We start from the raw sequence: 27,010 nt of genomic DNA, 5'->3' as shown, positions 1-27,010 counted from the left end.
TTGTGCTAATTAACTAAAGTTAGTGTGTAATCGATGAATTAACTATTTGAATTATTCAGATACGAAACATTGCTCATAATTTCTAATTTCTCGCAATGAAAAGCCAATGATTGCTGATGCTAAGTATCGGTGTACAAAAATAAGTAAATCAACAACAGAAAACAAAATTTAGATAGTGAGGACAAAAATCATCTTCCGTGTGTGTGAAACGCTGTAGCATGTGTGCATTTTTTATGTATCAGTTTGCAGCTGGAAACGGTCATGCTTGTCATAATCGTAGTGCATGACAAATTATGAAAAGAATTCATTATTACACTAGGTATAAAATACCTATAGGGAAAGATTGTGGCGAGAGGTGTATTGCATAACTAATTGTTGAAGTTTTGCAAAGGAAGAATTATGACTGCTTATTTTCAGTGAAACTGTTTAATCAGCATGTAGCATATTATTAATTCGAAAGCTGGGCAGTGAAAGAAAATTTTGTCAAGCTGTTGTGAAATATTTGCAGTCAAGTGAATGTTTCTCTTTAGGGCGGGAACTTCTTGTCCAGGCTCTACTTTATTCTTTGGGGCTACTTTTCTTGTTTTTATTGCTATTCTCTATCATGTATGTTACCTACTTGCTCTTATTCACAACATGCTGGAAGAAGCTATACAGAAGGTTGGATGGCAGGAGTATGTAGGTATAACACTAATAGGTAACACCTTAACAGTGCTAACTGGTTACTGCTATTGCCTATTTAATTAAGCTATTTACACAATGAATTGCTTATTCTTCTACTGTTCATTGTTGTTTGTTTCGAAAAATTAGAGCGCAATACTACTTTTCAACATTGGGTAGAAATACAGATCTAGCACTGAAAGAAGGAAACTCCAATTCAGGATATAATATATAGCCAGCTGCTTTAAGTCAAACGGGAACAAATTCATCTCTGCTGTGAATGACCCCATGCCGTAACCACGGAGAAAAATGTAACCTGAAGACATTTTTTGTAACAGGAGTTTAAATATGTATTAAGAGCTTTGGGCAGGAACTTTTAAATTCGAAAACGGTGCAGTGATGAATAGGTGTCGGCTTCCGAAGGTTCAGAAGGGTGATTCGACAGACGAAGGAATGTGACAAGTCAGGCAGTCTTGATGTTGAACGAAGAGGGAAGATATGTTTACAGATTATACACAAACACAACTGAATTTACACTAGTGGCCTCAAACAGAGCTGCCACCGCCCTAGGAAAAGGGTACATCCCATGCCCACGACATCTCACACGGAGAACTGTTTTCTAACACAGAGGAAAGCTTACGTGCCTAGCACAGAGTCGCCAGTTGTGCTAGGCTGGACACAACTACTCAACCGGGTCTGATGGCCGCGTTTTCGTGGCAACGACAAGCAAAGACATGAGGGCGGTCGCTTCACATGATCCGCCTCAAAAGTACGCAGCCAATCAAACCCGTTGATTAATAAAACCCAACCCCGTTGGGTTGGCCATAATCTCGGACCCAGGTACTTAATTCTTTAAAATAAAAATACAGCATACATGCTGCACGTACTCTCTCCACTGAAGGGTTTAACCTCTCCCCACCGGCACTCGTCCTCCTTTCTCTATCTCACGGTCCACATGGGGAAACAGCTATGCCGCTGCCGCGTCAAAGCTGCCGTTTATTGCGGCCTTACAGCTATCTTGAAATTTCTGATATCAAAAGAATGGTGCAACCCATAAACAGTGAATTTCAGTCATAAATGAAGCAGCCTGACTAATCTCTTCGAGGCTGATCTTCGGGACACAGAAAAAGATTAAAAATAACTAGGTTCACTGCGGAGAACTATTGGTATGAAAATGATGTGATTTTGAAGTAGTGAACAGTGCCAAAGCCTGCAATAAAGGCACTCGTATAAACCAGTAAATTGACAGAAAATTAGTCTGTGGAGAATGATGGAAAACAGTGAACGTGCTTTGTCAATAGAATATTTCAATAAAAAATATTACTTGTGTTTGGATGGGGTAAGATAGACAAAAAATTATAAAATTTTGTTTGCTAAATAGTTACTTGTCCTAAATATGGCTAACAGATGATAGCAGGGAGATGTGTGTTCTTGCTCAGAGTAATGAATAAATATTTCTAGTACAGAACTAAGGTTTCAAAAATTGGTTCATTGCTGTGCATGATTATTGTTCGATTTGAGCTTTCTTTTGAGCCAAAACTTCGTTTCGAGACTACTGTACACATAATGGAAGCCAAGCTCATCGAAGGGAAGTAAAAGTTACAGCTTGAAGAGTTCTTTCTTAAAGCTACATTTGCCCCAGAAGGGCTGCGTTCCATCTCATAACAAAGCTAATAAATTTAAATAGGCTACTGAAGGTTTCAAATGCAAACCACGCAAATCCGTGCATACAAAGGAAAATTTCACAAATATTACTTTGCATTGTGTACCTTTCCAAGTGGCTGGCACAAAGCCTTACTACAGCATCCAATGCACAAATACCAATCTTCTGCCGCTAATTTTTGATTCTTGTTGCTTAAAATCAGTAGTAGCAAGAAAGTTTCTGAAGAGAAGTGCAATGCATAAATATGAACTCAATATCTGCTTCATGTACGAAAGGCAGTATATACAAATATACTGACTTGTACAATATATAAATCAGCACTTAGTTGTCACAAATAATGCTGGTAATTGATGTGCTTATTATTATAACTGCAAGAAACAAACATTATTATTTTTTCGTTGAATGGACCAAACGCAGATAATGGAGCTTCACCTGGACCGTGTATTTCTGACAGAGGAAGAACTAAGTTATGTGAGAGAAACGTACTGTTTGCTTAGCAGCGGGAACTAGTATCGAACGAGGTTTGTTCCTGTGTTTGACCACGCATTTCATCCTCATACCCCAATTCTTTTGGGCAACCTTTGGGAATTCTTCAACCGTACTCTGTGAAAGTCAGCGAATTGAGGTGTGTCTCATGACTATATAAAGCTGAAATCTGATTTGGAGAATCCAGAACTACTCTACGGTGCGCCATTTAAAAACCGTCAAGTGCCCCTGAGGTGTTATTGTGAAACCTAGTCACAAAGTTTTCTTGTTAAGTTAACTGTTTTATTTATTCATGGTATACAAACTTGGATATACTATTTGTAAGATACTGATTGCTTTATGAGCCACAAAATGGACGCCAACAGGAAACCTATGTGAGCACTTCCTGCAGTCCACTTTTTCTGTTAACATAAACAACTTGGTTTACAGATTCGTTTCCAAGACCAATTTTTGCTCTGCAATGTGTCAACTTTTAATGTCCATATGACATTAGTGAATAAATCGCATGTGATGAGAAATCTTTGAAAATGCTGAAGTAATTAACTGATACTTGTAAAATACTCTGTGACCAACTTCTGTGTCACACACACCATTTTATTCTTACTCAAATTGTTTCGAGAATGGCTACTTTAAAGAATTCGTGTCACCTACTGGTTCAGAGCTATACAGCACATTAGTGACAGGAACAAGAAATGGGGACGCACACACAGGCATTGTGTTTGCATTCCTTTTTTTGTCTCTGCCACTGTTGCACTGTATACTTCTGTATCATGAACGAGCAAGCCAGCCACTACATATTATCCCTATTGTTTCGTTAGCTTTCATATTTCCTCATGTTGATCTTTCAGTGTTACATCCCCTCAAGGTTAGGCCACTATCCCAGCTGGCCTTGTGCCTTTTCAGTAATATCGCATCTCAATTCTTGAAATCACGAAACACACCGTAAATATCGCTTTATCGTTTGGCAAAAATATATATTCTGAAAAAAATATTTTTTGTTGAATAAAAATATGCACGCATTACAGTGCAAACCCCCTTTCGAGGCTTATTCCTGGTGCCACCTCTTCGTTCTTGCAATTCGTGGAGTTAACAAACATTTATGACTGCATTCGTTCAATTGTTTACTCATATTTGCTATAATTCACATGCAAGCGTTTGTAGTCATATGACAAAAATATTTGTGTCCGCATACCTTTTAATGAAGAGCACCATTTGTGCAGCTTCCATTATTTCGAACTCGAGTGCCTCACTCCAAATAACGGTTGTGGCTACTAATAGTTGTACGCTTTGGTCTTTCAAGATAGAATTCAAATTTATTGAAAACATTATAGGTTGAACTGAGACGTTCTCAAAAACTTGTTTCCAAAAACTATTACTTGATCTTACGCAGAGTGAAATTCTGTGAAAAGTAAAATAAAAAGGCAACAGCAGAGAGGAAATGTACAATCTTTTCGGAATGTGTAAAACAATGGAAAGCCAAATTTATTTCTTTTATTTAAAGGTTCTGCCCTAAGTTGAGGGATCGATTGTAAACGTCACACAAGGAAGCGGTCAAAACACCATTCAGGTCCTTGCTGCATGCGTAGATTTGCGATAGTTAAATTTTTGTTCTAATTTTGCCGTTCTGTGAGTTTTTATGGGCGCCTGTACATCAGCAGTGTACTCAGCTTTGCACTTTTTTCTCTGGCTGTTGCCTCTTTATTTTATTTTTCAAGTTATTGAACCCCTGATTTTCAGTACTGAAATATCATCCCCAAGAAAACATTCCTTCATTTGTTACCCTGCTCGTCTGCCCTCGACCACATTTCTTCTCTTTGTGGTAAAACCTACATAAACCCTGCCAGTGATGGTTGTCATGTGCAGCTGAAGAGAAGTCATGTTTAAACATTGGTTTGCGAACAGAGACTCACTTTGAACCATTGTTCACTTTTCTTTGATACTGTGTACGATCTTCTGCTGATCGTTCTACTTGATCAACATAATTCTAATTACTTCACTCTGCTATTCACGAAACCCCCGCCCTTTGTTTCCTGGGATTGCAAGTACTGCAGCATACAGCTAACATAAGACAATTATGAGCAGATGTGGGGTCACGTAAATACTAAACACTATAGCTCTCAGTATCCAAACAATGTTGACGGTGGAAACGTTTGTCTCACGTGCACAAGAGCTCTTGTAATACAGTTAATTGCTGCATGAGACTAAGTATCGATTTATTTATAGGAAGGGAAAGGCGCGGTAACTGTCTCACTTGTTTTCTGTGGACACCTCAACCGCGCCGTAAGGGAAGGAAGGAAGGAAGGCGGGAGTGAAAGTGGAAAGAGAGAAAGAGGAGCCGTAGTGGAGGGCTGCGGAGTAATTTCGACCACCTGGGGATCTTTAACGTGCGCTGACATCGCGCAGCACACGGACGCCTCTTCGTTTCGCCTCCATCGAAACGCAGCCGCCGAGGTAGGGTTCGAACCGGGGTACTCCGGCACAGTAGTCGGGAGTCTTACCACTGCACCACTCCGGTGAATCAGTATTAGTGTCCCAAGCGCAACAAAAAATTGCAGTGTAATTGTACTCAACTGCCAAGCACGTTTGGCTCCCCTGTTAGGCAGTGATGTCGAGCAGCAATTGAGAAAATCAACCAAGAAGTTGGACACTCCTGCCGGGCAGCAACTACGAGCAGTGAAGCCATTGAATAGCTGAACCATAAAGGAAGTTGGGCACCACTGTTCGGCAGCGATGGCGAGGAAAGAAGCCATCACATAGGTTGAAACAACACCGTGCAGAAAACGTGGAACGGTGTTCCAGTTACATGTATGTTCCTGACTAAAACCCTTACAATTTAATGGAAACATTGTTCCACTACAGTCTACAGTAAACAGTTTACTTTTATCTGGAACACTGCCCCACATATATAAGCGGAACTTATTTTTAGAAAGTTATGCGTACTAAGTGGAACATTATGTGGAACCAGATTAAGAGTGTACTGGAAGATATCTATAGTGGCTGCACAGCAAACACAGTTCTGCATAAAGAGATTAATAAAATTCCCATAACGAAATGTGCTAAGCAAGGAGACACTATCTCTTCAGTAGTATTCACAGGTTTCTTAGATGAATTATTCAGAGACGGAATGGGAGCAGTAAGGGATAAGGGTTAATGGAGAATGCCTCAGTAATCTGCAATTCGCTCATAACATTGCCTTGCTAAGTAACTCAGGAATGAGCTCCAAATAATTATTATTGGCCAACAAAGGAAATAGAAAGGTGCGCCAAAAATCAATGCCCGGTAGACTAAGGTATAACGTTAAACCGCCTCGGGAAGGAACAGCATTTTACAATAGGTAGCGAAGCACTGTGAGTAGTAGATGAATATGTCTACTTAGGACAGGTAGTAACTGCAGATCCGGACGACGAAAGGGAAATAGCTAGAAGAATAAAATTGGGATTGGGCGCATTTGGCAAGTACTCAAAGGTTATGACTAGCAGCCTACCGATATTGCTTAAGAGGAGGAGGAGGAGGAGGAGGAGGAGGAGGAGGAGGAGGAGGAGGAGGAGGAGGAGGAGGAGGAGGAGGAGGAGGAGGAGGAGGAGGAGGAGGAGGAGGAGGAAAGGCAGGGAGGTTAACCGGTAAAAGAAACCTGTTTGCTACCCCACACTAGGGGGATGAGTGGACATAAAAGTGGTGGGTAAGAGAGGGATGGCTGAAGTCAGTACAGTTACACCAAAGTCATATCACGTCGCATCACGTCACAGCCAAATCACGTCATATAACAGCAAAATCATAGCCTATCGATCAGGCTCGTGGTTTTCATGAAGAGGAGCAGTGCCTGGGAGGCCTTCACCACTGACGATCGCCACGGTCAGTGACCTAGAATCTTGATTTCAGTCAATGAGCGTCCATCTAGACGCTCCAGCGCATGGCATAGAAACTGTATTTCCGCATTTTATATGGGGCACTCACAAAGAATATGGGCTATCGTTAACGCAGGTTGCACATGCAGTGCTATTTGCAATACCTATCACAAATGAATAAGAGTTTGTGAATGCTACACCAACCCACAGGCAGAACAGGAAGGTTTCTTCACGTCGGAGTAGGCCAGATGCAAGCCAGAGCTTCAGGTCAGGGTCGACGAATTTTAAGCGGCAGTTCGCAAACTGGCCAGAATTCTACAAGACGAGCGTGTGCTCTCGCGCAAGTGCGCAAAGCTTGCCCGCTGCGTCTGCTCCAGAATAGGAGATCAAAACAAAATCGCCGTCTTGGTGGGCTGTTCACGCGACCTCGTCCACACAGAGATTACCCGCTATGCCCCTGTGTCCTGGGAGCCATTGGTAGAAGATGTCATGTCCTTCCTTTATGGCATAGTGATAAAGTTCTCGTATTTCTACGGCGAGTTGCTCATAGGATCCACGGTGAAGAACCGCTTTTAAGGCTTGCTGGGCTGCTTTTGAATTTGTGAAAATAGACAACTGCTGAGGGCTTTGCTTGCTGACTCACATGCCTAATTGCGACACGAACAGCGGTTAGCTTTGCGACTGTCGAATAAGTCCGGTGAATTGTCCTAGCGTTTATTTCTGTAGTATAGTTGCGGGAGTTTGAAGAACTCACGGCATTCACTGAACCACTGGTGTAGACGTGTAAACGATTTGTATAGTGTTCATGAAAGTATTCAAGAGTGATTCGTTTTAGTTCTGTCGGCGATAGCTAGACCATCTTTCTGATGCCGGGTATTGAAAGAAGCACGTGGGGTTGATGCAGGCTTCATATTGAAGAGGACGGTCTAAAGGCGAGTGTAAACTGGGACGGCAGAATAGCGCGATGTGCATAAACGGTCTCTGTAAACGGTATAAGCGGCCTGTTAATAGGACGACTGCCCAAATGATGAGAGGGGACCCGGGAGATGTGTCGGAAATGTGCCCTCAGGGCGTCAGCTATTAGGTATGCAGCTATAGGATGCTCTTGTGCAATTAATACGGTAGCAGCCGTAGTGGCACATTTCGGCAATCCCAGGCAGATTCGCAGAGATTGAGCTTGAACGCTCTGTAGAATTATTAAGTTAGTTTTTCTGTTATTTCCAAATGCAGGCAAGCTTTACCGAAGCAATCCCATAAATAATGCATTCTGCAGCTGGAGCATCGACTGCACTGACGCTCCCCTTGACTTTCCCCCAATAAAGGCAAGTACGTGAGCAATCGCTATCAGCCTCTTTTTCATGAATGAAATATGGGGAGTCCACGAAAGATTTCGGTCGATGATCACTCCTAGAAAGCGATGGCTGCTTTTGTACGGTATCGTTTTTCCATCAATGCTTACGGTGTAAGGTGACATGTTCTTGCGTGTAAATGCAACTAGCGAACGCTTTTCGGTTGTTATTTGCAGACCTTGCAGGTGGAGGTAGGCCGCAAATATACTTGCCGCATTTTGAAGCCTCGCTGTAACTTATGGGCGCGTAACTCCTGATGCCTAGATACAGATGTCGTCTTTATAGATTGAAAGTTGCGCCGACTGTAGTATTAAGTCGACAAGCTCGACAAGAGTAAGATTGAAGAGCATTGGGCTTAATACTCCACCTTGTGGGACTCCACTGGAAGCGAAATGAGAAGATATTGGGTCATCCTCAGTCAGCATAAAGTGAGATCTGTTGGATAAACAACCGCGTATCCAGCAAAAAAATACGACCACCAAGCTCGGCAGCTTCCAGAGCGTCCAAAATGGCCTGGTGAATGAAGTTGTCATATGCGCCCTTTATATCCAGGACCAACGCCGCGGGTAAGCGCTTTAAATTTTTTTGGTGTTGTGCAGAAGATACCAGGTCCACCACGTTGTCAATTGAAGAGCGTCCACGTTGAAATCCGGACATTATATCTGGATATACGCGGTAGCGCTCCAGGTACCATTCAATACGTGTATGTAGGATTCTTTCCAGTACTTTGCCGACGCGGCTAGCCAGTGCAATTGGACGGTATGATGCCAAGTCTAGAGGCAATATATAGAGGAAATATATGCCTGCTTTCCATTTTAATGTTTTGTTTTTGTCTTCACTGTTCAAGCCTAGGTTAATAAAGAATCTTGCAATCTTTTTCTCACTACATCGGCCCTTCCCAGTACCTAAGTCAGATACTGAACGATGCTGGTGAGAGCGCGAAATCGCGAAAAAGAAGTTGATTTCATTTTTAATCCCCACATTCGTACTCTTTTCCGACAAATTCCGGTTCAACGATTTGCAGGAGGAGGTATTCGCAATACGCAAGTGATTTCTTTCTTCGAACTCTATTAAAAACTTCTGTATATTCCTAGAACACGTGCCATGGTTGGCCGCTGACATGTCTCCTGGCTGCTTCTTGCCTATAACTTGGTTTCTTGCCAACCATTGTCATCAACACAGCATATATTGTTCTGTGCGTGAAATTCTCTTACGCTGGCACGCCATCAGTGACCTTGGCGCCATAGCGGAAAGAAAACACGAATGCGAATAGAAATTAGAACACAAAGACAGACCCGAATGAGGATACGGAGGTGAACCTAACTTTCGTGACGGCCACCTCCTGATCCATATATATGCTCTGCCGCAGGAGCAGCGCATGCGTCGACAAGTGTCCTTCTATTCAGGCACAACAAGTTATCTATTTATGAAAGTAAGGTACAGACGCGTAACGTTTAATTTCCATGAATATGCCGCAGTCCTTCGTGTCTTCCTCCATCTGGTCGAGTCAAGATAGAACAAATTTTGCCTTTAAATAAAAGAGTCCCAGTGGTTAAAAATATTTGTTTGAAATAACGAAACTTACGATGTCTTCCGATGGGTATGTTGGGTATGTTGCCCTCAGTCAAGGGAGCCATAGGCGCATGCCGCTGCCTCCACTCGCTGGACCATATTGTTTGCCACGTCGGTAGCCTCGATGTTCATACGCACCGAAATATCGTGTCGATGAATGCCCAAGACAGCACGACAGCGCTTCCCATTAGCTATCTTCCCTTAACAAAGTGTGACGCCTTTATTCAGGATTTTTCATTTCGGTACTGTATAATATTACCCTCCACAGACCCGCAGTCCGTCCTGGTTTGCATGCGTGAAATACGCGCCACTACATCGCATAAAAAGCTCGTGATACTTTAGACAAACATCGTACATGCTTTAAGAACATAGCAGTAGATAGCTATGATTTTTCCCATTTCCTACTCCATTTTTTTTTTCCACAACGTCTTTCGTTCTCTTGAGGCATATTCCTGGCCACTAATATATCTGGCCGTTTCAAACCACGTCCTCTAGCTTGACGCATTTCAGACATGCTGATAGCTCTGGGCTTGAAGCCTCAATATAAATTTTCTCCAGCTGTACTGTGTTTGCCTTGTATTATCCATGAGCTTTTGGAAAGAGAAGACACCAGTGCGTTGATGAATAGAAGTTCGCTTCTGTCTTCCACTGAAAAATACAGACCATCTTGCCATGTTGTATTCAAATAAGCATCATGGCTTAGTGAAGAAGTATCAGCAATACGTGATTTCTGCAAGTAATAATAACACAAAACCAAATAGCTGTATACACCTTTCCTGCATTGTTTAAGAAAATGCAGGCTTGCTTTCAGCGCCATTCAATCAATAGAAGATCAGTTACGAAATTTTACATTGAAATAATATCAATGCAACGCTGGGGAAGTAATTCAGCCAAGTCATACGAAGGTTCGGTGCATTTCACTCATTTTATTAACTATTATCGTACTTTATTCAGTGTTCATTGTACATAGGAAATTGATAGAAAATATTACGGTTAATTTACAGTGAGGCACCCAGATGTTTTGTCTATCTTTCTCGCTGCCTTTTTCGGGGGTTCACGACGCAAAACGAAAAGGCAACGATAAGTTACGCCCAACCGCTCAACTCTTTATCAAAATTGCTGCCCTAGAAAGTTAAAATGCAAATCAAACGAAGTCATGCCAGCAGAAAATAATACCACAAGAAAGAGCTCACAAAGGGCGCGCACAGCACAGAGCACGTTATCAAACCAGCGCTTCTGACTAGTTTTTGACTTGGCGCAGCAGTCACTCAACAGGCGCAAAGATGCCACAGTGTTTGTCTCAGTGTCAGACGCAGTAAAGCAGACCGCATAAGCACCGCAAGTTTACACGAACTTTTCCTCTTTTTTCTTTTTTTGGTTGAAAGCCATGCGCGCACAAAATGAAGAATGACAGAAGTACAAGCATTAAAAAAATAGACAAAAAACTGCCTGAGAAAAAGTAAGTCAGCGGCTCTAAATAAAATAGTTAAGTAAAACAAGTCACTCTTCTGAAGTTTGATTACTCTTGGCAGTTTTGCATTACGACTTGCACCAAACCGACAAAAAAGTTCGGGTCATTTCGTCCCGACATACAAAGGAAAGAAAAAAAAACAAAAGGAAGCAAATTGGTGTATGTCACCGGATGGTATTAACCAAGAGGTTTGTATGTTGCTCGACCTCTCACCTTCTGTAGTCTATTACAAAGCCTGTCGCACACACTCGCACGGCAATTGCATCGCATAACGCTTGCTGTTTCCAACTATATTTAAGGCTACTGTAACCGAGCCTCCAACTGGGCGATTTTTCAGTGCCCTTTAGTAACCCGCTTTTAAGTATCTGCTGGCAGTACTCTTTCATGACATATGCTTGCACTGATGACATCCATGAAACCTATTTTTCAAGGCACATGTCCGTAGTACATCAGCAGGTGAATGAGAACGCAGTCAATGAATACTCCTTGTGAAGTGGCATACATGCTTTACTTTTCCCGAGTATTGTTTTCCGTTTGACCACTACTCCAATGCACAAAGAAGACAAAAAGTTGTTATTAACGTGTTGTCTTCCACATCCCTCGCAATTATGCACTTGCTAAAGTACGGGGCACAGCAGCAGTGATGCTGGGAGCCTGTGAACGACCAACGTCAGATGCTTGAAAGATCCAACTGGACGTGACAATGTGTTCTTAAACATGTCCTGTGATTTTACAGCGAACCAAAACACAACAAAACTATCATACTAATAGCTTATGGCATTCTCAGTACACCATCAAAGCAACCGTCGTGCGAAGTGCGTGCAACAGGCTTAAAAATTTCTGCGCCACAAAAGGATAACTTACTTGCCACACTAAGGTGAAAGTCCGGTGCAAGGCGTAAAACGGGGAACATTAACAAAAGCCGGCCAAAAGAAAATAATTCTAACCATCTTATAAACAAGTATAACGCTCAACTTTGTACAAAAACCATACAACAAATAAATATTTCGTTCGTAAATTACATTCTTTGGTTTAACAGCAATATGTGCACTGTACAGAAAGGAAATCTCTCGTGACCTCTGCAGCCGACGCTGTCTCTTCGTTATACAAAGGAACAAGTAAATTGAGCAGCGCCGGCACAAGGCTGTGGCAATGCGCTGAGGTCAAACTTAAGGTAGGCTGTGTTTCACTTCACATCTTTAAGAACTGCACGTACCCACGGCGCTTGCTGACAGTGCTGACTGCGAGCAAGCGCGAAAAACAACGTAACGAGGTCCTGCATGTGAACACTCGGTGTATAGTAACTCTCACAACAACAACATTGGCAATCTCCTCTTGCATGGATCACACACGTTCAAAGGAAAGCTCGCGCAGAAATGAAAGTCGAACTGCAGAAAAGTGTGAGAGATGTGAAAGAAATCGCAGAAAACATGGCGCACGAATGTGGGGGAGAAGATAAGAGACTCTTGGCATATTTTCTTTCAATTCCGTTTTGGTCACATTTTTCTTTCATTCACGTGCTCAAACATGAAACGCTTTTCCAGTTTTTTTTTTCTATGTTTACGCCTCGTAACTGATTGGACAGTAGCTTGTTTTCTCTGCTATATCGCACCGTTCAGGATGTTGAAGCGTGCACAAATGAGAGAGAGAGAGAGAAACAAGCACAAAAAACGCTGAAAGAAAAGCAATTCTATAGCAAAAACATAATGCAGCTTGCAAAATTCAGCGCGAAACTGAAACGATAAAAAGCCAGAAGTTCCAGACACAACATATGCTCAAGCACAGCCCACTCATCCGGCACGCACACTCAATGCACTGCCAAAAACACGACGAAGCTGGGTGGGAGGGAAACCGCGCACAGCTGTACGAGAAAACACGCACCGATCATCACACGTTCGACGAAGCAATACATGTCCCCCGCGATCATCAGTCTCTCCTTGTCTCCATTTGTATTAATTTTGTTTCTTGCGTCGTATCTGTATTTGTTTATAGCGCTTCGTGATACTTAATCTGTCTCCTCTTCAGCGCTTGCGAGTCACCACGCTGAAAGCTTGCAGTTGGCTCTTCCTTGCTGCAGTATTTTTCGCATGCTTCCCTGCGTCGTACAGTCGTGTAGCGTGTGTAATGTGTGCGCCTGAGCGTTTCGCGTGTTTCAAGTTGTGTAAGTGTATACAGCAGTAGCGAGTGGTCCGCCGCCGGTGTTGCCGCTACGAAAGCAGCTCCTCGCCGGCAGAGCGAGTGAGTTGTGCGGTCTCTGAACGGCAGTCGGGCGGGGCGGGCGTGCCAAGCGTGAAGGGAGGAGACGCGGCTCTCCCTTCTCGGTTTAATCCGCACTGGAGGCAGCTGGTCTGACGGGGCTGCGTGACACGTCACTCTGGCGACGAAGCGGGATGAACACAGGGCAAAATAGCAGATCGCGGTGATCACAGAACAACCTAGCGCCGGTGTCAGGATAGGCGCAGCGCGCACACGCACACACAAGCATACGCGCTGAGCGCGTTGAAGAGGCGACCAGGACGCGGTCTGATGGAACACTCCGTGGCGACCACCGCTCGTCGATGGAGTCAGGGCGCCACCGGGGGAATTTAATGCAGCCCGCTTGCACGGAGATGCCTTTTCTGTGTTTGACGGTACCTAAACTTTTTTATTTCCTTCCTATTCCTGGACCCTCTCCCTGCTCACGCAATTTGGAACACGCGCTGCTGGCGGGAGATCTGGCCGCGCTGAGTAAAAGGCGGGAGCGGACGCTGACGCGGGCTCCTGAGCGAGGCTTCATGAGGAGAAGAGGGTGCAACTCCAGGATTTTCAGGGAAGCCTTGGGATGCGCCGCCGCTTCGCCATTTGGGAGCAAGAGGTGAAGGAGGATAATCGAGTGGCGAGGTCCCGTCGTGGGAATTACTGCTGGAGCCAGCCAATTTGCCCAGCGTAGCGTTTCGTAATTTAGAATTCGAAAAGCCCGGGGGAGTTCTGGGACAGAGTTTAGAAGAAGGAAAGGGGAGAGAGAAAGAAGGAGGGCGCTGCTGTCCTGTGCAGGGTGTCCGCTTTAGTTAAGGCCAGCCAAGTACACCGGAGCGTACGTAGACAGTGCCGGTGAAATCTGCCGTCTGTACGAGGCGTTTGCGAAAGTAGATCGGAGGCCTGGTAATCGCATTGTTAGTATAGCAGCACCCCCTGTGCCTTCTTCACGCGCCACCGACGAAGCAAGACATTTTTTTATTTCACTGGTTACGGGCGGAGACGTGCTGACCTCTTGCTTCAGTGCTAACTCATAAAATGAATGAAATCAACTGGACACTTCGTACTTGGCTGAGTGCAAAGACAGGGATGCAAGGTGCCCGTACTCAGCGTTACTTCACCTACCGCACCTGACGTGCTCTTATCTGAGCAATACACCTTCCACTCTCTCTATATAATTTTTTTCAATTGTTGGGAGCTGTGCGAACCAGATACATCGGATAAACACACAAACGTTAATCACTCTCGGACGACTGATCAAGCATAGCTCTGCCGCGCCAGAAATGCTTCTACCCGGCAGCAGCGCCCTTCCTCTGCTTCGGCACTCACCGCGGAGTATCACATCGACCCACTCGCGGGCAAAATACACAAAATCATAAGAGAAAGGACGGGCGGAAACGAAGAACAGAATATTTACATGACGCCTGCACAGCGGCTCAGATTCATCGATAGCAGGCCGCCGGCGGCAAGCTGCCGTGCCGAGCGAAGATATCACCGCCGCCAGACGTCGCCGAGGTACGACGCGGTTGTTGGGCCGCGTGCCAGAGGCAGATGGCGATCTTTCGATGGGCGCCTGTTGAGCGCACGCCGGATGTGCTTTCCGCGCGGAGGCGGCGGCAAGACGTGCTTGTGTGCGGAGCCACGGCGGCCGCCGAAAAGGCTCTCGGGGGCCGAGAGTGCCTACCCTGCGGGCACCGGTGACGGGCGCAGAATATTGCCCGGCCGGATCCGGTAAACAGCTTGACTCGCGGCTGGCCGCCCCGGAAGAAGCGGACGGAACGAGGCGTGGGAGGCTGACAATAACGGTAACGGGATGTTTTGCCGTGACACTTAGTGAGCACAATAGAAAGCGGCAGGAGGCTGCGCGTTGCCCTTGACAGGAAATCTACGAACGCATAGGGAGAAAGGGCAACGGGATATTTTTCGGGTAAACGGTGGCTAGAAATCTCAACTGGGAAAACGGAACTTACGGGGCCTTTTCTTAAAGGGTTGCTGCGGTCATGATGCGGCGTTTCCATACAGTTTGTACCGACGGGTATTTACATGTGAACAAGGATTCGCGGTGGCGCGTTTTCCGTAATTCGTAGCTCTTCGCCACAGCTGTCGCAATATTCTGCGCCCCGTATTCATGGCGGCACTCTCGGCCTCGTGCTTCGTGGCGACGGCTCCTCAGCTTCCCGCGCGGCGGCTCAGTCCCCCGCCGCCACAGCCTTGGCTCCCCCGCGGCCGGCCTTCTTGCGGGCCTTGGGCGGCACCTCGGGCTGCGGAGGGGCGGCGCCTCCCTTTGGAGGCAGTGGAGGCTTGACCAGGCGAGGGTCCGGCACTCGGCCGGCTTTCACGTCCTCGTACATGTCAGCGTACAGGAGTTCGTCATTGATATCTGGCCTGTAAGGCTGCAAGTGTAGGGAGGAAGGAGGAACGGCAAGACAAAGGCCCCTTTTAAAACAAACGTTTAGGATGCGCATAGGCAAACATGAAGGAAAGATGTAAAACATACCACGTTGCTGGAGAATGTTTTACTGTGGGTATGCAGTCAATTTCTGTTCGGATGAATTGTTACATGACTAAGTGAAGCCGAGTGGGGCTCTAATTAATGGTTCCATTTTTACTCGGCTTCTAATTCGCAAGTTCAGCTTTATAACGTTAATAGAATATCGCTCGCATAAGCATGGCATTTTCTTTCCCTACCGTGGTGGAGCACTATGCCGGTTGCTTGTACTTTTTTTTTTTTTCACTTCTGTCAGAGCCTGAGAAAGGATCACATTATTGTGAAAAAAATAAATATAAATTAAGTCGTAGGCGCTCTGGTCAAAAGGGTGCCTGCCCACCTATCTTTCAGCGAGCCCTCATGAAACTTTACTCGTCTACTAGGCTGAACATTAATATACAGTAGACAAAATTATCTGCTAGGTGCAGGGAAGTAACTGTTTTGTTTCGAGTCTGGCCTCTGTTATTTTTCTTCTTTGCCTATATAATCCAGCACTCTTGATAGCTAAGTTATCCCTGTACTGAGTTATTATGCGTATGAGAGTCATCTGGAATAATTGAGCACCTTTCTAACAAAAAAACACGTTCTCAAGCTTCGTACATGACATGTGCTCACACAAGCGACCCTATAAAAAGTAGTCAACAAGCCCGCCCAGCCCTTGCGTCGTTTTGCCTTTGTCTTTTTCGTGAAACATATGACGATCCTTAATTAAGTTGCACGCGCCATCTCTCCTCAGGATATTTTTTCTAGGAGAGGCGAGAAGTTTACTCCACGCTGCGATGGCCAACATAGACCATGAGGAGCAACAGCGAGTCAAACAAACATTTGATACGTTACATAGCTGTGCGTGGTCACTGTTAAGAACCTTCAGGAATATTCTGCGAAGTATACCGCTCCTCGAGTTTTGATTCCTTCCAGTTAGGCTTCACATTAACGAAAAAAGGCACATTTTACACGCGTTAGCGTGTATATGACTCAATGCAGCACACGAAGGCGTCCTAAGCACATAGAGCCCCTACGTCAAGTAACAATTGATAAGATTGCTGCTTGCAGCCTGCCTAACGTCATTTTTTCACTCTGTCCAGCAACACTCACGGCTTGTCAAACATCTAATTCGTTGTGCTCCAGTAGGTGGTAACTGCCGAAATGCGGCACAAATGTCTTTGGCTTTGACTAGCTAGTATGCAGTCACTTAGCCGTTAATATAGCATATGTGCCATTCAGCACATAGGCTGAGAGAAAAAGCGGTGTAGACGAAGGCTTGGGAAAACAAAGTGAAAACGAAACGGATGAAACATGGCACGATTCTTTCCCAGGCGAACGTGGCTTTACTCGCATTATTTTGCGGTCTTCATAGCGTTTTCTAAGCTGCAACACTCATTCTGGGACGTTTCCCGAGTTTTCTTAAAGCAGCAGCTTGCTTAATTCCCGCGTTTTAGTTTCAGCGTGCCAGTAAGCCCTGCAATGACTTCGTTATCGATATTCCTTTTGAAAAAAAAAGAAATTCAGCGCCGTAATTTCGCCAAATCTTTTTTTTTTTTTGCCTCGACAGACTAACGTATCACTGGTAAAAAAGCTTTCAAATCATACAGTTTCAGCAACAACGCAACTAAATTTACCTACCACTTCACGCTCATACTCCCGCCTAATCATTTCCTTCATTTTTAACTACATGATCGCGTCATCGCGTCCTTTGGACGGCGACAAGTTTGTCAGCTGAGCTCGAAAGCAGTCACGAAGCAGAGAAATTCAAATGGTATGATTTCGTTAATACAACTTTCATTTCATAATCGATGTGCAAGTATGTGGCCTGAAATTAAGCCATTGCTTCAAAAATATCTGAGCAAATTAAACCAGTATAAGAAAAACAAATGCATATGAAGCTGAAAATCATTATCAAACCTATTTATTTGCTCAGCATTAATTCCTCAATGAACCGTTAAACTTTCGGAAATTAACTGCTGTCAATATCGTCTCTTGCTTGAACCATGACTGAGACTGAGACTCAGCAGCATCACTGAAGCTGTCTCCGCGTTTATGTGGTTTGTACACAAGCTTACTCCCTAAGATATCGCCAGCTTTAAACGCATACTTTGCGACGTTCTTGATCTTCGACTATTTTTGATTTTGCATTGTGTATAAACTCTGTTTTCTGTGATGTGATGAACCAACACCACCTAAGTGGTGTTGCTTCAGCAAGAAACTCTCTTGTTCATTTCCACAATAAAATGTCTACACTACTGCTACTACTAAGCGGACTTTCATCAACTCGTGTAGTCCAACGAGGCATTGCGCAACGCTTCAGATAATGTCTAAATTCACGCAATAAAATTGCAAAGGTAATAAATTCGACTTTCCAATCAGTTCGCGACACTGTTTCCTGTTGGTTTTATCGCCAATTTCCTTATAAGCCGAGGACGCGGTGAAATTGCGCTGGCGGTAATTAAACGGCAAGAAAGGACCCACATTTGGCAAGAGAGGAGTGGTACAAGCAGAGACAGACGGCTGTAGCTTTGCGTTTTGTTCAGAATGCTTCCGGAATCAAGAAAGCACGCATTGCTAACCATAGCAGACCCTAGCACCACCTCGACCGAGCCAAGATGGCCACTGCAAGCTGGCGCGATGTTGCTGCAGACCTCCAAGGAGCTTCGCGTATCGTACAGCGAAGCAAATTCTAGGTGAAAGCATGGAAGCCTTACAACTTGCTGCACACCCGCATATCGCAGGCGATACTGAAAAGGTTCATGCTCGCTTCATCCGAGAGTCGCAGGATGGTAAGCCCTTATCGTTTGGTCGAATGCATCATCAATAAAAGGTCCGGTCGATAACTGAATGTCATTTTCGACTAATTTCTCTCGGTATGCATAGAATTTGTCACTGAAATTTTCGCTCCCTGTGTTCACACGACACAGACACCTTTAGCTACAGCTGCCAGGAATATGACGCCTTCAAGGTCATCTGCCGCGCTTCTAGTGCAGTCCGTGCGTCCGCAATGGTGGCGGGCAAGGTCATGGTTCTCCGGTAACATACACTAACGGTAACACGGGGCGCGCTATGCTAAAGTTGTCTAATGACTGATTCTTTTACGGCCTTCAGCTCGCACATCTTTGGCAGCATTCTTGCTCTGATGCTTCTCAGGACACTTACCGGCGGCTGCATTGTCTAGCGTTTGGTGGAATTTGAGCGTGGCGTACTCTGTTGGAGGGCCCTCCCTCCTGGAGGACACGACAGCAGCAGCAGCAGCAGCAGCTTTGTGCGTGTTGTTGAGCAACGCGAGGTCTGCGTACACGACCCCCTCGCGGTGGTTAGTGCGCAGGAGATGCACCTGTTGGCGGGACCCAGGATCCAAGTGGGTACAGCAGGATACAAAGGCAGAGGGGTGGAGGAAGGTAAGAAAAAAAAAAGAAGGCACCAGCACACACATGCAGTTAGGATGCACAACCATGCCAGTACGAACACGAGTGCAGCTCTCAGAGATTAGCTCTAAGCAGTCACATGAGAAGCACTTGTCAGCAGAAAATATACACCGTACACAAGCCATGATTAGGGCGCATTACAGCGCTGATAACAAAACCTGTGAGTAAATAGTGCGGGGAATTGTTGGCGTACATACATCAATACCGCAGGCAAACGGTAAGTCTCTCATAGCCTGAGTCGCTTTGGGACGTTAAACACCACAAACCAAACCATCACAGTTGGCCGGTTCTTCTCCAGTGAGGAAATGTTTTGAGTAAAATATTTTTCAAGCAATCTAGTTTTTTTAAAGCTCATGGTTAGCGTTGTGTACCGCACGTACGGATTACATTCGTGGAAGAAATCAGTCATTGAAGAAATTTGACGCATAACATGCAGTATATTATGCACAGAGAGGAGCAGCCCTGCTCTTTGAACGGTGCCTCGCACACGCAAGAAGCCAGTTTGGAAATTACTCACTGGCAGACACTGTAGCGCAGTCATACGACTAGAAAGACAAGTTGTAGTTTTTTTCCTTTCTTCAGAACCTCTAAAATAAAAAAAAACTCGCCTTAGTACACAAAGGAAAACCAAGAATAGCGCCTGACCAGAGCACCCGCACAACGGCCAACTTGCAGGAATAGCAGGCAGATGGTACCTTAAAGCCAAATTGATTAACCACTCGAAAGAAGAGTGACGTTTATCGAACAGCGTTCAAATAACGTCGTTGAACTAATGCCCAGTTGGGATCCCCCCCCCCCCCCCCCCCTCCTCGCAAACGCAAAATTACACAGGACGAGCCCGTGGCTACTATGTGCAAGCAAAGCAACCGCTAATACCAGTCCACATATAAATCCCCGCTTTAAACAAGCCGTATAAACGTGTCTGCGCGGTCTAGGGGACTTGAATGCAAAGATTCTGGCAGGCTGATTCTGATTTCACCCTCCCATATGAAAATAAAGACCCGAGTTGGTAGCCCCTGTCAGACTAAACTCAGGCAACCGTACGTCCAGTCAATGCACGGGCATTTCAGCTGCCAGCTACCGCCTACCTGCGTGATGCTTGTGATTTTTCCCCCACAACGCCGATACCGGCGCCCAGAGTGGATTTTAGGTGAGCGAAGCATTTAATGCTATCGCGCTAATGAAAGAAAGAAAATATCAACAGCACACTCCAGTGGTACAACTGGTAAGAAGCTACAATGACGCAGAAGAAAGCGCACAGATAGAAATGGAAGAGGAATGAAGAAATATAGTCTGAAAACCAGGGCTCCAACCGGAAACCATGGAGAGCACAGAAGGCAGAAAGGAAAAAAAAAAAAACATCCAGGAGGAAGAGCGAAAATAGGCGACAGTCTCGATGAGAGAACGATGGTGTCCGGGAGAACAAAAGCAAAAAGGGACCAGTGTGGTCGACAGTTCAGGGTGTACGAAGTGCCAAAAGTGCGCCGTGGCGAAGAACATCACGCCAGAAAGAGGGTGTGGGGCACTCAGAGAGAGAGAACGTCGCCGTGTGCGTGCGTGTGAGTGCCGGGCGACTGACCTTCGGCGTTGACGACAGGAGCAAGTCTCCGCCGTCGTGGGCCGCTCTCGAGAGGTGATGGTGTTGTGGGTACGACTGCGGTGGCGCAGTCATCATCATGGGCGAGTGCGCTCTGCTCGAGGGTGTCCCGTATCCACCACCGGCGACAGCCCCCGCGTCGACGCCGTTGCGATAGCCGTTGCGCGAGTCCGTCCTCAAGGGAGTCGCCGAGCGGCGGCCTAGGGATCCTGCCACCGAGCCTCCCGCCGGCGTTGAGACGTGACTGCCACCCGGTTTGGTGCTCTTGGGCCGCGGCGGCGGCAGTCCGACGCCGTTGATGCTCGCGTGCACGGGGTCGGGAAACGCTCGTGCCGCTCCTGTCACGTTCATGTAGTGCGCGGCCGGCCGCCGCTCGTCCCTCTGGCAAGGCGGTGGCGTCGAGGACGAAGACAACGGCTTGAGGGCCTTGCAGCTGCCTAGCGACGGCGCTTCCGACGCAGACGTGGTCACCGTCGACTCAGACGTGACGGTGGACGCCGTCGAGGGACACTGTTTTCGATGTGTGGGTGGGGGAAAAAACGTGGGTCTTCATACGGCTGCATGCGTGCGTGGGCTAGGTGTTCAGCACGACAGAACAACCCTCGCTGCTGTGCCAGCAGTGGCGAGCACACAGCGTCTTGTTCCCAGCAGATACTAGGACGCGACAATACGTTCAAAACAATTCACTGAAGCAGCATTTAATTACGCTGACGTGGTGTCGGATCATTCGCAAGAAAAAAAAAAAAAATAGTTGGCGCGTGTCTACCTTTGGCCGCTGCGTTTGCTCGCGAGTTCTTGCCAGCAATGAAACGCTTAATATTTACGACTCAGGGGATGTCAGGTCAAGGGGGAAGAGCGCCCGTTAGACGCGGTCAGTTTGCACAAGTGCACACCATTTCGTTAGAAGGCCACGCATTCATGCTTACTGTAAAGTGGCTACGACAACAACGAGTAGTTAGGGTTGGGAGAACACAATTAGCACACGAAATGACGGCACGGGACAGCAAGGCTGTAGGGCGGGGTCGAGAGGTCGCCCTTGCGAAGCGGCAACAAAACCCTCTGTAATGACTACCTCTCGGAGCACACGCTGGTGAACCACTGCAGCTCTTCTAGCGAGCGGGTTAAGCTCATTAGCGTCCCTGACTGCTGGGCCGCGAAGAGAGTCGATTGCCGCGCAGCGCGAGTTTTTCCTCTGCGCGCGTGTGCCGGCGGCAGAGAAGAGTTTGACTCGAGCGCTATGCGTGCTGGGCGCGAGCGTCAGAGCAACACGGCGGAGCCACCTTACCCCCTTGGAGTTCCTCTGGGGATGGAAAGGCATGTTCTCGTAGGTGGCCCTGTTTTCGGGCTCACTGTTTCCAAGAGGCGGAGGCCCGTTTTCCGTCTTGCCTTCGACGTTCTGGTACACCGGCTCGGCTCCGGCCTTCGACTTGGACTTCACTGGGCTGTTGAGATCTACACAAGCAAACAAACATTGGGCGACAATTTATCGTATTTGCTTGTATAGCTCTTACGCGGTAGCTGCGTCGCTATCATGACTGGATTTCTTGCCGCGTATGTGCAGTACTCGCTCTGACAGTTCAACACTGGCACTGTGCGAAGCGAGAGGCACTGTGCGAAGCGAGGGCGGGAATACTTAGCTCTAGTTAAGGCATCAAGCGTTTAGTAATCTTCACCTGCTGTCGGAAGGAGCGAGCAACTTAGTAGACCAGTTCAATAATTATCATCACCATCTTTACCTCGAAACTGTGCACCAATAAAACTTTTAGCAGGGACACTCAAGACAGCCTGCGTGTGTGATTGCTAAAGCATTCAGAGGGTGAAATCTTTTCCAGTGGGGCTTTCATCATGCATTTAATTGCTTTCTTCTGGTAGTGTATTCGGTGCGCGCGCGCGCGCGTGCGTGTGCGTGTGCGTGTAAGTGGGTGGGTGGGTGTGTGTTTGAGAGCCGCGGTTCGATGGCATGCAATCGCGTGCATATATATGTCGTATTATATGTCGCAGCACCCGCAACGGCGTTTACAATTCTGATACGAATGTCGGGAAAGCTGGCGCCAAGTAGAGATCGGCCAGTGGCGAGTATAGGCGTAAAGTATGTATAGGACTGCCTGAAGTGGCGATGGCCTCGGTCGTGAATGGGTCTGGATGCATCTAAATGATGCACCGTAGTGCCATGGGGCTTCTTGTTGACGTTATTCCTTCCCTATCGTTTTTCTTGCTGGTCAGCTGCTGATGGTGTTCTTTTTTTCAGCCATCTCTCGGGCACGGATGCCGACGAACGTCGCCAGGTTTTCTATTGATTGGACGTATAATGCTTTCGCATTAGCGGTATGGATCGACAGCTGTAATAGGCGCTTGTAGCATTGCGTGTACCGCGTTACCGTTACCGCTACGGAAGTACGGAGGATGACCTTGAGAGCACCAGATGGCGCCAGGTACTTGCTAGTGGTCTGCCCCTTCGGGACCAACCAGAGCGCGCGCACCGGCGATGAGTGGACTCCCGGTACTCCGGTAACGCTGACTGTAACATGGTACTCGGTATTCTAAATGCGTCTGTTGACTGCCGTTTGCGGCCCTCTTGCGGATCACCGTATTCCTACATGAAATTTGGTATTCGCTTAACAACTGATCGCTTAATTCTTGCCTCTATTGTATCAAACGTACTAATTAGCAGCTACTACATTTACGTTCACAACGCCCAAGCCAGAGTTTCTAGATAACGACGCCTTTTAACCCTTTCGCCCTAATACTTCTCAAACAATCGCATAAAAGTAGCTGCGCCGCGGTGTCAGACGTGCAATCCGATTGTTTAATATCATGTGATATATGCCGAAGAATGTCACGGGAGGCGTTTGCCATTGTTGTGTTGCTTTTCCTGTTCGTTAAATTCCGACTCTCAGCCATTGTATTAGTGATTTGCTCAATGTCAACCCAGAGTATCTTTCTTTCACAACGGTAACTTTCGTCTTTGAGATACAGAAGTGGTCCTCAAAACTTTGCACATCTTGTTTGTTTGTTTTTTCAGCGCAAACATGGAACAATTGGGCATTCCCTTCATATCTCGACTCAATGGCCATACTTTTACAGACAACGTTATGCAGATGAAGTCATGGTGACCCACAGTGAGTGAATCAGCCCTTTTGAAACTCTTGTATTTGTTCTGAGCGACGCGAAAACAAGCATAGAAACCGCATCGTGAATCTTTTTAAAGGACGCGAAAACAGATACTTCGAGGTTAGTGCAGTGAAAGCAGTGGCGAGAGAAGAGATAGAAGACGCTAGGCAGTGCATGTAAGTAGCGGGTGCTTTATAAGTACCCGAGAGATAGCATCACAAAATTTCATTTTCTATCAGTAGAGACACCAAGGCTGCTCTGCGTGAAAGACGACTCGTCCGAGCCGTGACGTTGACATCGGTGAATGAGTCTCACCTGAGACGGTTCTTCTTTTCCTTCTGGCCTCGTCAACTCGCTTGAATGCGATCACTGTGTGCAGAGGGAGTGGTGGTGCCATCGTCAGACGCATGCTGGGCGTGCGTGTTACACAGTAGGATATCAAGTGAGAAGGAAAGGGTTACGAGAGAACGGGAACAGCAAGGAAGTGGAAACAGTTGGCACAGGAGTCAAGCTTAGACCATCGCACGGAGAGCAGGTTCAGAGTAGGAAACGCGTGCAAGGAACACAAAACTTGGCGGCTATTTAAATTTTGTCGCTGCAGAGACTGCGGGTGAGCAGAGGCCTTGTAGTATGCTTTCAGGAAACGTCATAATGATATTTCTGGTGAACATAGTTATGCTTATAATGGAATTGTCAACGCATGTCCCGGCTTCGCCACGCGGACGAAATCCACATTTAGTTATTACAGACAGGCGAGCGGCATGCAAAAATTGGAAAAAGACAGCGAAGCAGTAACGCCATGCAGTGTGACAGATTCATGGGTACTAGCAAGTCATTTAAGCACAAATTTAGGCCAGCAAAGTAGTAAAAATGTGCAGGGTGTTTTATTAGTTTTAGCCAATGCAAAATATCTGGTAGATGGCGCATTCCAGTCAGGACTGGGAAGTGCATACGGTAAAGGTATATTGCACAGTTTAAATACGTGTGAAATCTAGACATGCTTTTGTCTACTTTCGATGGGAAAGCACTTTTATGTCCGATGAAAATCAATTATATGATCAAATTTATATCATAATATTTTATTAAATGTAATCATTGTTTCAATAACAGACCAAAAACGGATCAAAAAGCGCTTTCATCTAATGTGCCGATAATCCTGCAAACAAAGTGTGCTGCAAAATATTCACAGCTGTGACAACGACACGCATACCGAAGCACAAAATTGTCTACGAGCACGATGCTGAAGACATCTACCTGAGTTTCCTGTGATATCACTGCTGCTACCGTTCTGCAGATAGGGTGGGTGGAAGCCAGCCTTGTGGATGCTCAAATCTTCACTGAGGCTTAGGCGTCCTTCCGGTCTATGGCAGAGATTAGCATGGTCAGACGGGCTTGTAAAAGACATCTTGCTTAGATGCCAGCAGACTACACCCTGACCACTATGTCTTCCAATTACTTCAGAGCGAGCGAACAACCATCAGCGTGAAGCGCGCAATATCAAACGAAACATTTTTTTTTTTTTCAGTGTATTACAACTACGGGAGATTCGTGCGAAAATTTTTTAGACCTATAGGCCGAAACAAGTATCTTCCACTGTTGCTATACTCTGTTAGCATATAAAAAAGAAAATGGCAGAGGGCATAGCTAGCAGTTCAAGCTAATACATTTAATCTTGTATTCAGGCTGCAGAATCATATCATTAATTGCAAGTAAAGCAGGATAACCAACGGCAGGAAGGAACTTCCTCGTGCAAGCCATGCAACATCAGAAACAGTGACAGCCCGGGGTTGTTAGTGCGAATTTTCAGGGTAATGGCGACTAAAAATTACAACGGTGGCTGGCTGATTATGATTGGAAAGAAAAATTAGTTGGTTTAGTCATTTATGTACTTACGTTTGCCGATCCTCGATTGCTTCCTTTGGCCCAGCTGTAAGGAGCACACATGGCATATGATTCCAAGGTTATGACTTACCGTGCTCCAACCACTGGTCATCTTCATAATAAGCGATGAGTTTACGAGTAGCAACAGTTACGCCCAGTTCACGCAGAGCAGCTTTGGGTTCTATACCTAAAACTTTTCCGAAATCGATAACTGACAGAAATTGCTAAATAAGCATACATACAAGCATAATGCAAAATGCTAATTGAGAGCAAACAGTTTGGCAGAAAGCAATAACAATAAGTCATTCATTAGAGTGGTATTTTTAAGCCGTATCAAAGGTAGTCAAGTACCAGGCATGCACAAATGGTGAGTTAAAACGACAGGTTTGTAAATCTCTGAAATATGAATGGACTCTGATCACGTCGTTTTGGCGTTACGATGCCAATGTTGGTGACGAGACGAAAAGCCTGCGCCCGCCCTAAATGTCAAGCAAAGCGCATGCAGTGTACAGTACTTGCCTCTCCGCCTCCTCCTCTTCATTATGAGGACGAGAACAACTATAATAATGATAAAAATTAAAACGATGAGTCCTGCAATGCCCGTAATCATCATGACTTGCTCATCGTCTAGGTAGACATGATTGTAGGCATCTGAAATCGAAAGAGATGAAATAAAACCGACTTTTAATTAAAACAGGCTTATCCAAAGCCAGATATGGACGACTAGAAAACACGATGTGCAACTGCAATACGCGTCACTCCTAAAATATTGCAAGTTTGTCGGTGTCCAAATTCTTTTTTGGAAGAGTTTTGAAAAGTGCCATGCATGGGCGTCCACAATAAGTTCTACAGTCCTCCTCAGGATCAAATATGAGAGTATTCTACAAACCAAACCGCGCTGTCATAGGTGAAGTTTCACTATTCATATTGATCCTAGCAGCATATTCGTTGAAACGAAAAAAGAAAAAAGAGCAGGTCCTGCCAGAATTCCAGCAACTAGCGCTTTCAAGAAGCGCGGTGTCAGAGGTCTGCAACTGGTCGCAAAACATGGCAAATAGCGAAGTCAGTTGAGAAAAATTGGTGCAACCTCCAACTGTGAATCTGCAATCGACAAGCTTCTTACGAACTACAAAAACATGGCAAATAGCGAAGTCAGTTGAGAAAAATTGGTGCAACCTCCAACTGTGAATCTGCAATCGACAAGCTTCTTACGAACTACAATTTCAGATTTTCGTA

General features: G+C 45.8%; 2 protein-coding genes across 3 annotated transcripts in view; one reads left to right on the top strand and one right to left on the bottom strand.

Moving 5' to 3' along the window:
• The window catches only part of LOC146185731 (uncharacterized), a 624,411-nt gene that overhangs the window by 138,388 nt on the left and 459,013 nt on the right, over positions 1-27,010 (top strand). For both annotated transcript variants that reach the window (XM_084606656.1, XM_084606657.1), the window contains exon 2: positions 23,805-23,901. The gene's annotated coding sequence lies outside the window, so the exon portion shown is untranslated. The remainder of the gene's footprint in view (positions 1-23,804; positions 23,902-27,010) is intronic.
• Positions 15,524-27,010, bottom strand: part of LOC146185732 (hemicentin-2-like) — a 182,347-nt gene continuing 170,860 nt past the window's right edge. Inside the window, exons 11-18 of the mRNA XM_084606658.1 lie at positions 26,294-26,425; positions 25,787-25,820; positions 25,148-25,254; positions 24,209-24,262; positions 22,068-22,234; positions 20,765-21,292; positions 18,917-19,094; positions 15,524-15,674 (exon numbers count right to left, since the gene is read on the bottom strand). Coding sequence (XP_084462784.1) covers positions 15,652-15,674; positions 18,917-19,094; positions 20,765-21,292; positions 22,068-22,234; positions 24,209-24,262; positions 25,148-25,254; positions 25,787-25,820; positions 26,294-26,425 — 1,223 coding nt within the window. The 3' untranslated portion in view covers positions 15,524-15,651. The remainder of the gene's footprint in view (positions 15,675-18,916; positions 19,095-20,764; positions 21,293-22,067; positions 22,235-24,208; positions 24,263-25,147; positions 25,255-25,786; positions 25,821-26,293; positions 26,426-27,010) is intronic.

This window comes from Amblyomma maculatum, chromosome 6 (assembly GCF_055883805.1).
Source record: "Amblyomma maculatum isolate TAMU_Amacu chromosome 6, ASM5588380v1, whole genome shotgun sequence".
Taxonomy (NCBI): domain Eukaryota; kingdom Metazoa; phylum Arthropoda; class Arachnida; order Ixodida; family Ixodidae; genus Amblyomma; species Amblyomma maculatum.
The sequence above is the reverse complement of the archived record's forward strand: the minus strand, read 5'-3'. Positions and strand labels throughout refer to the sequence as shown.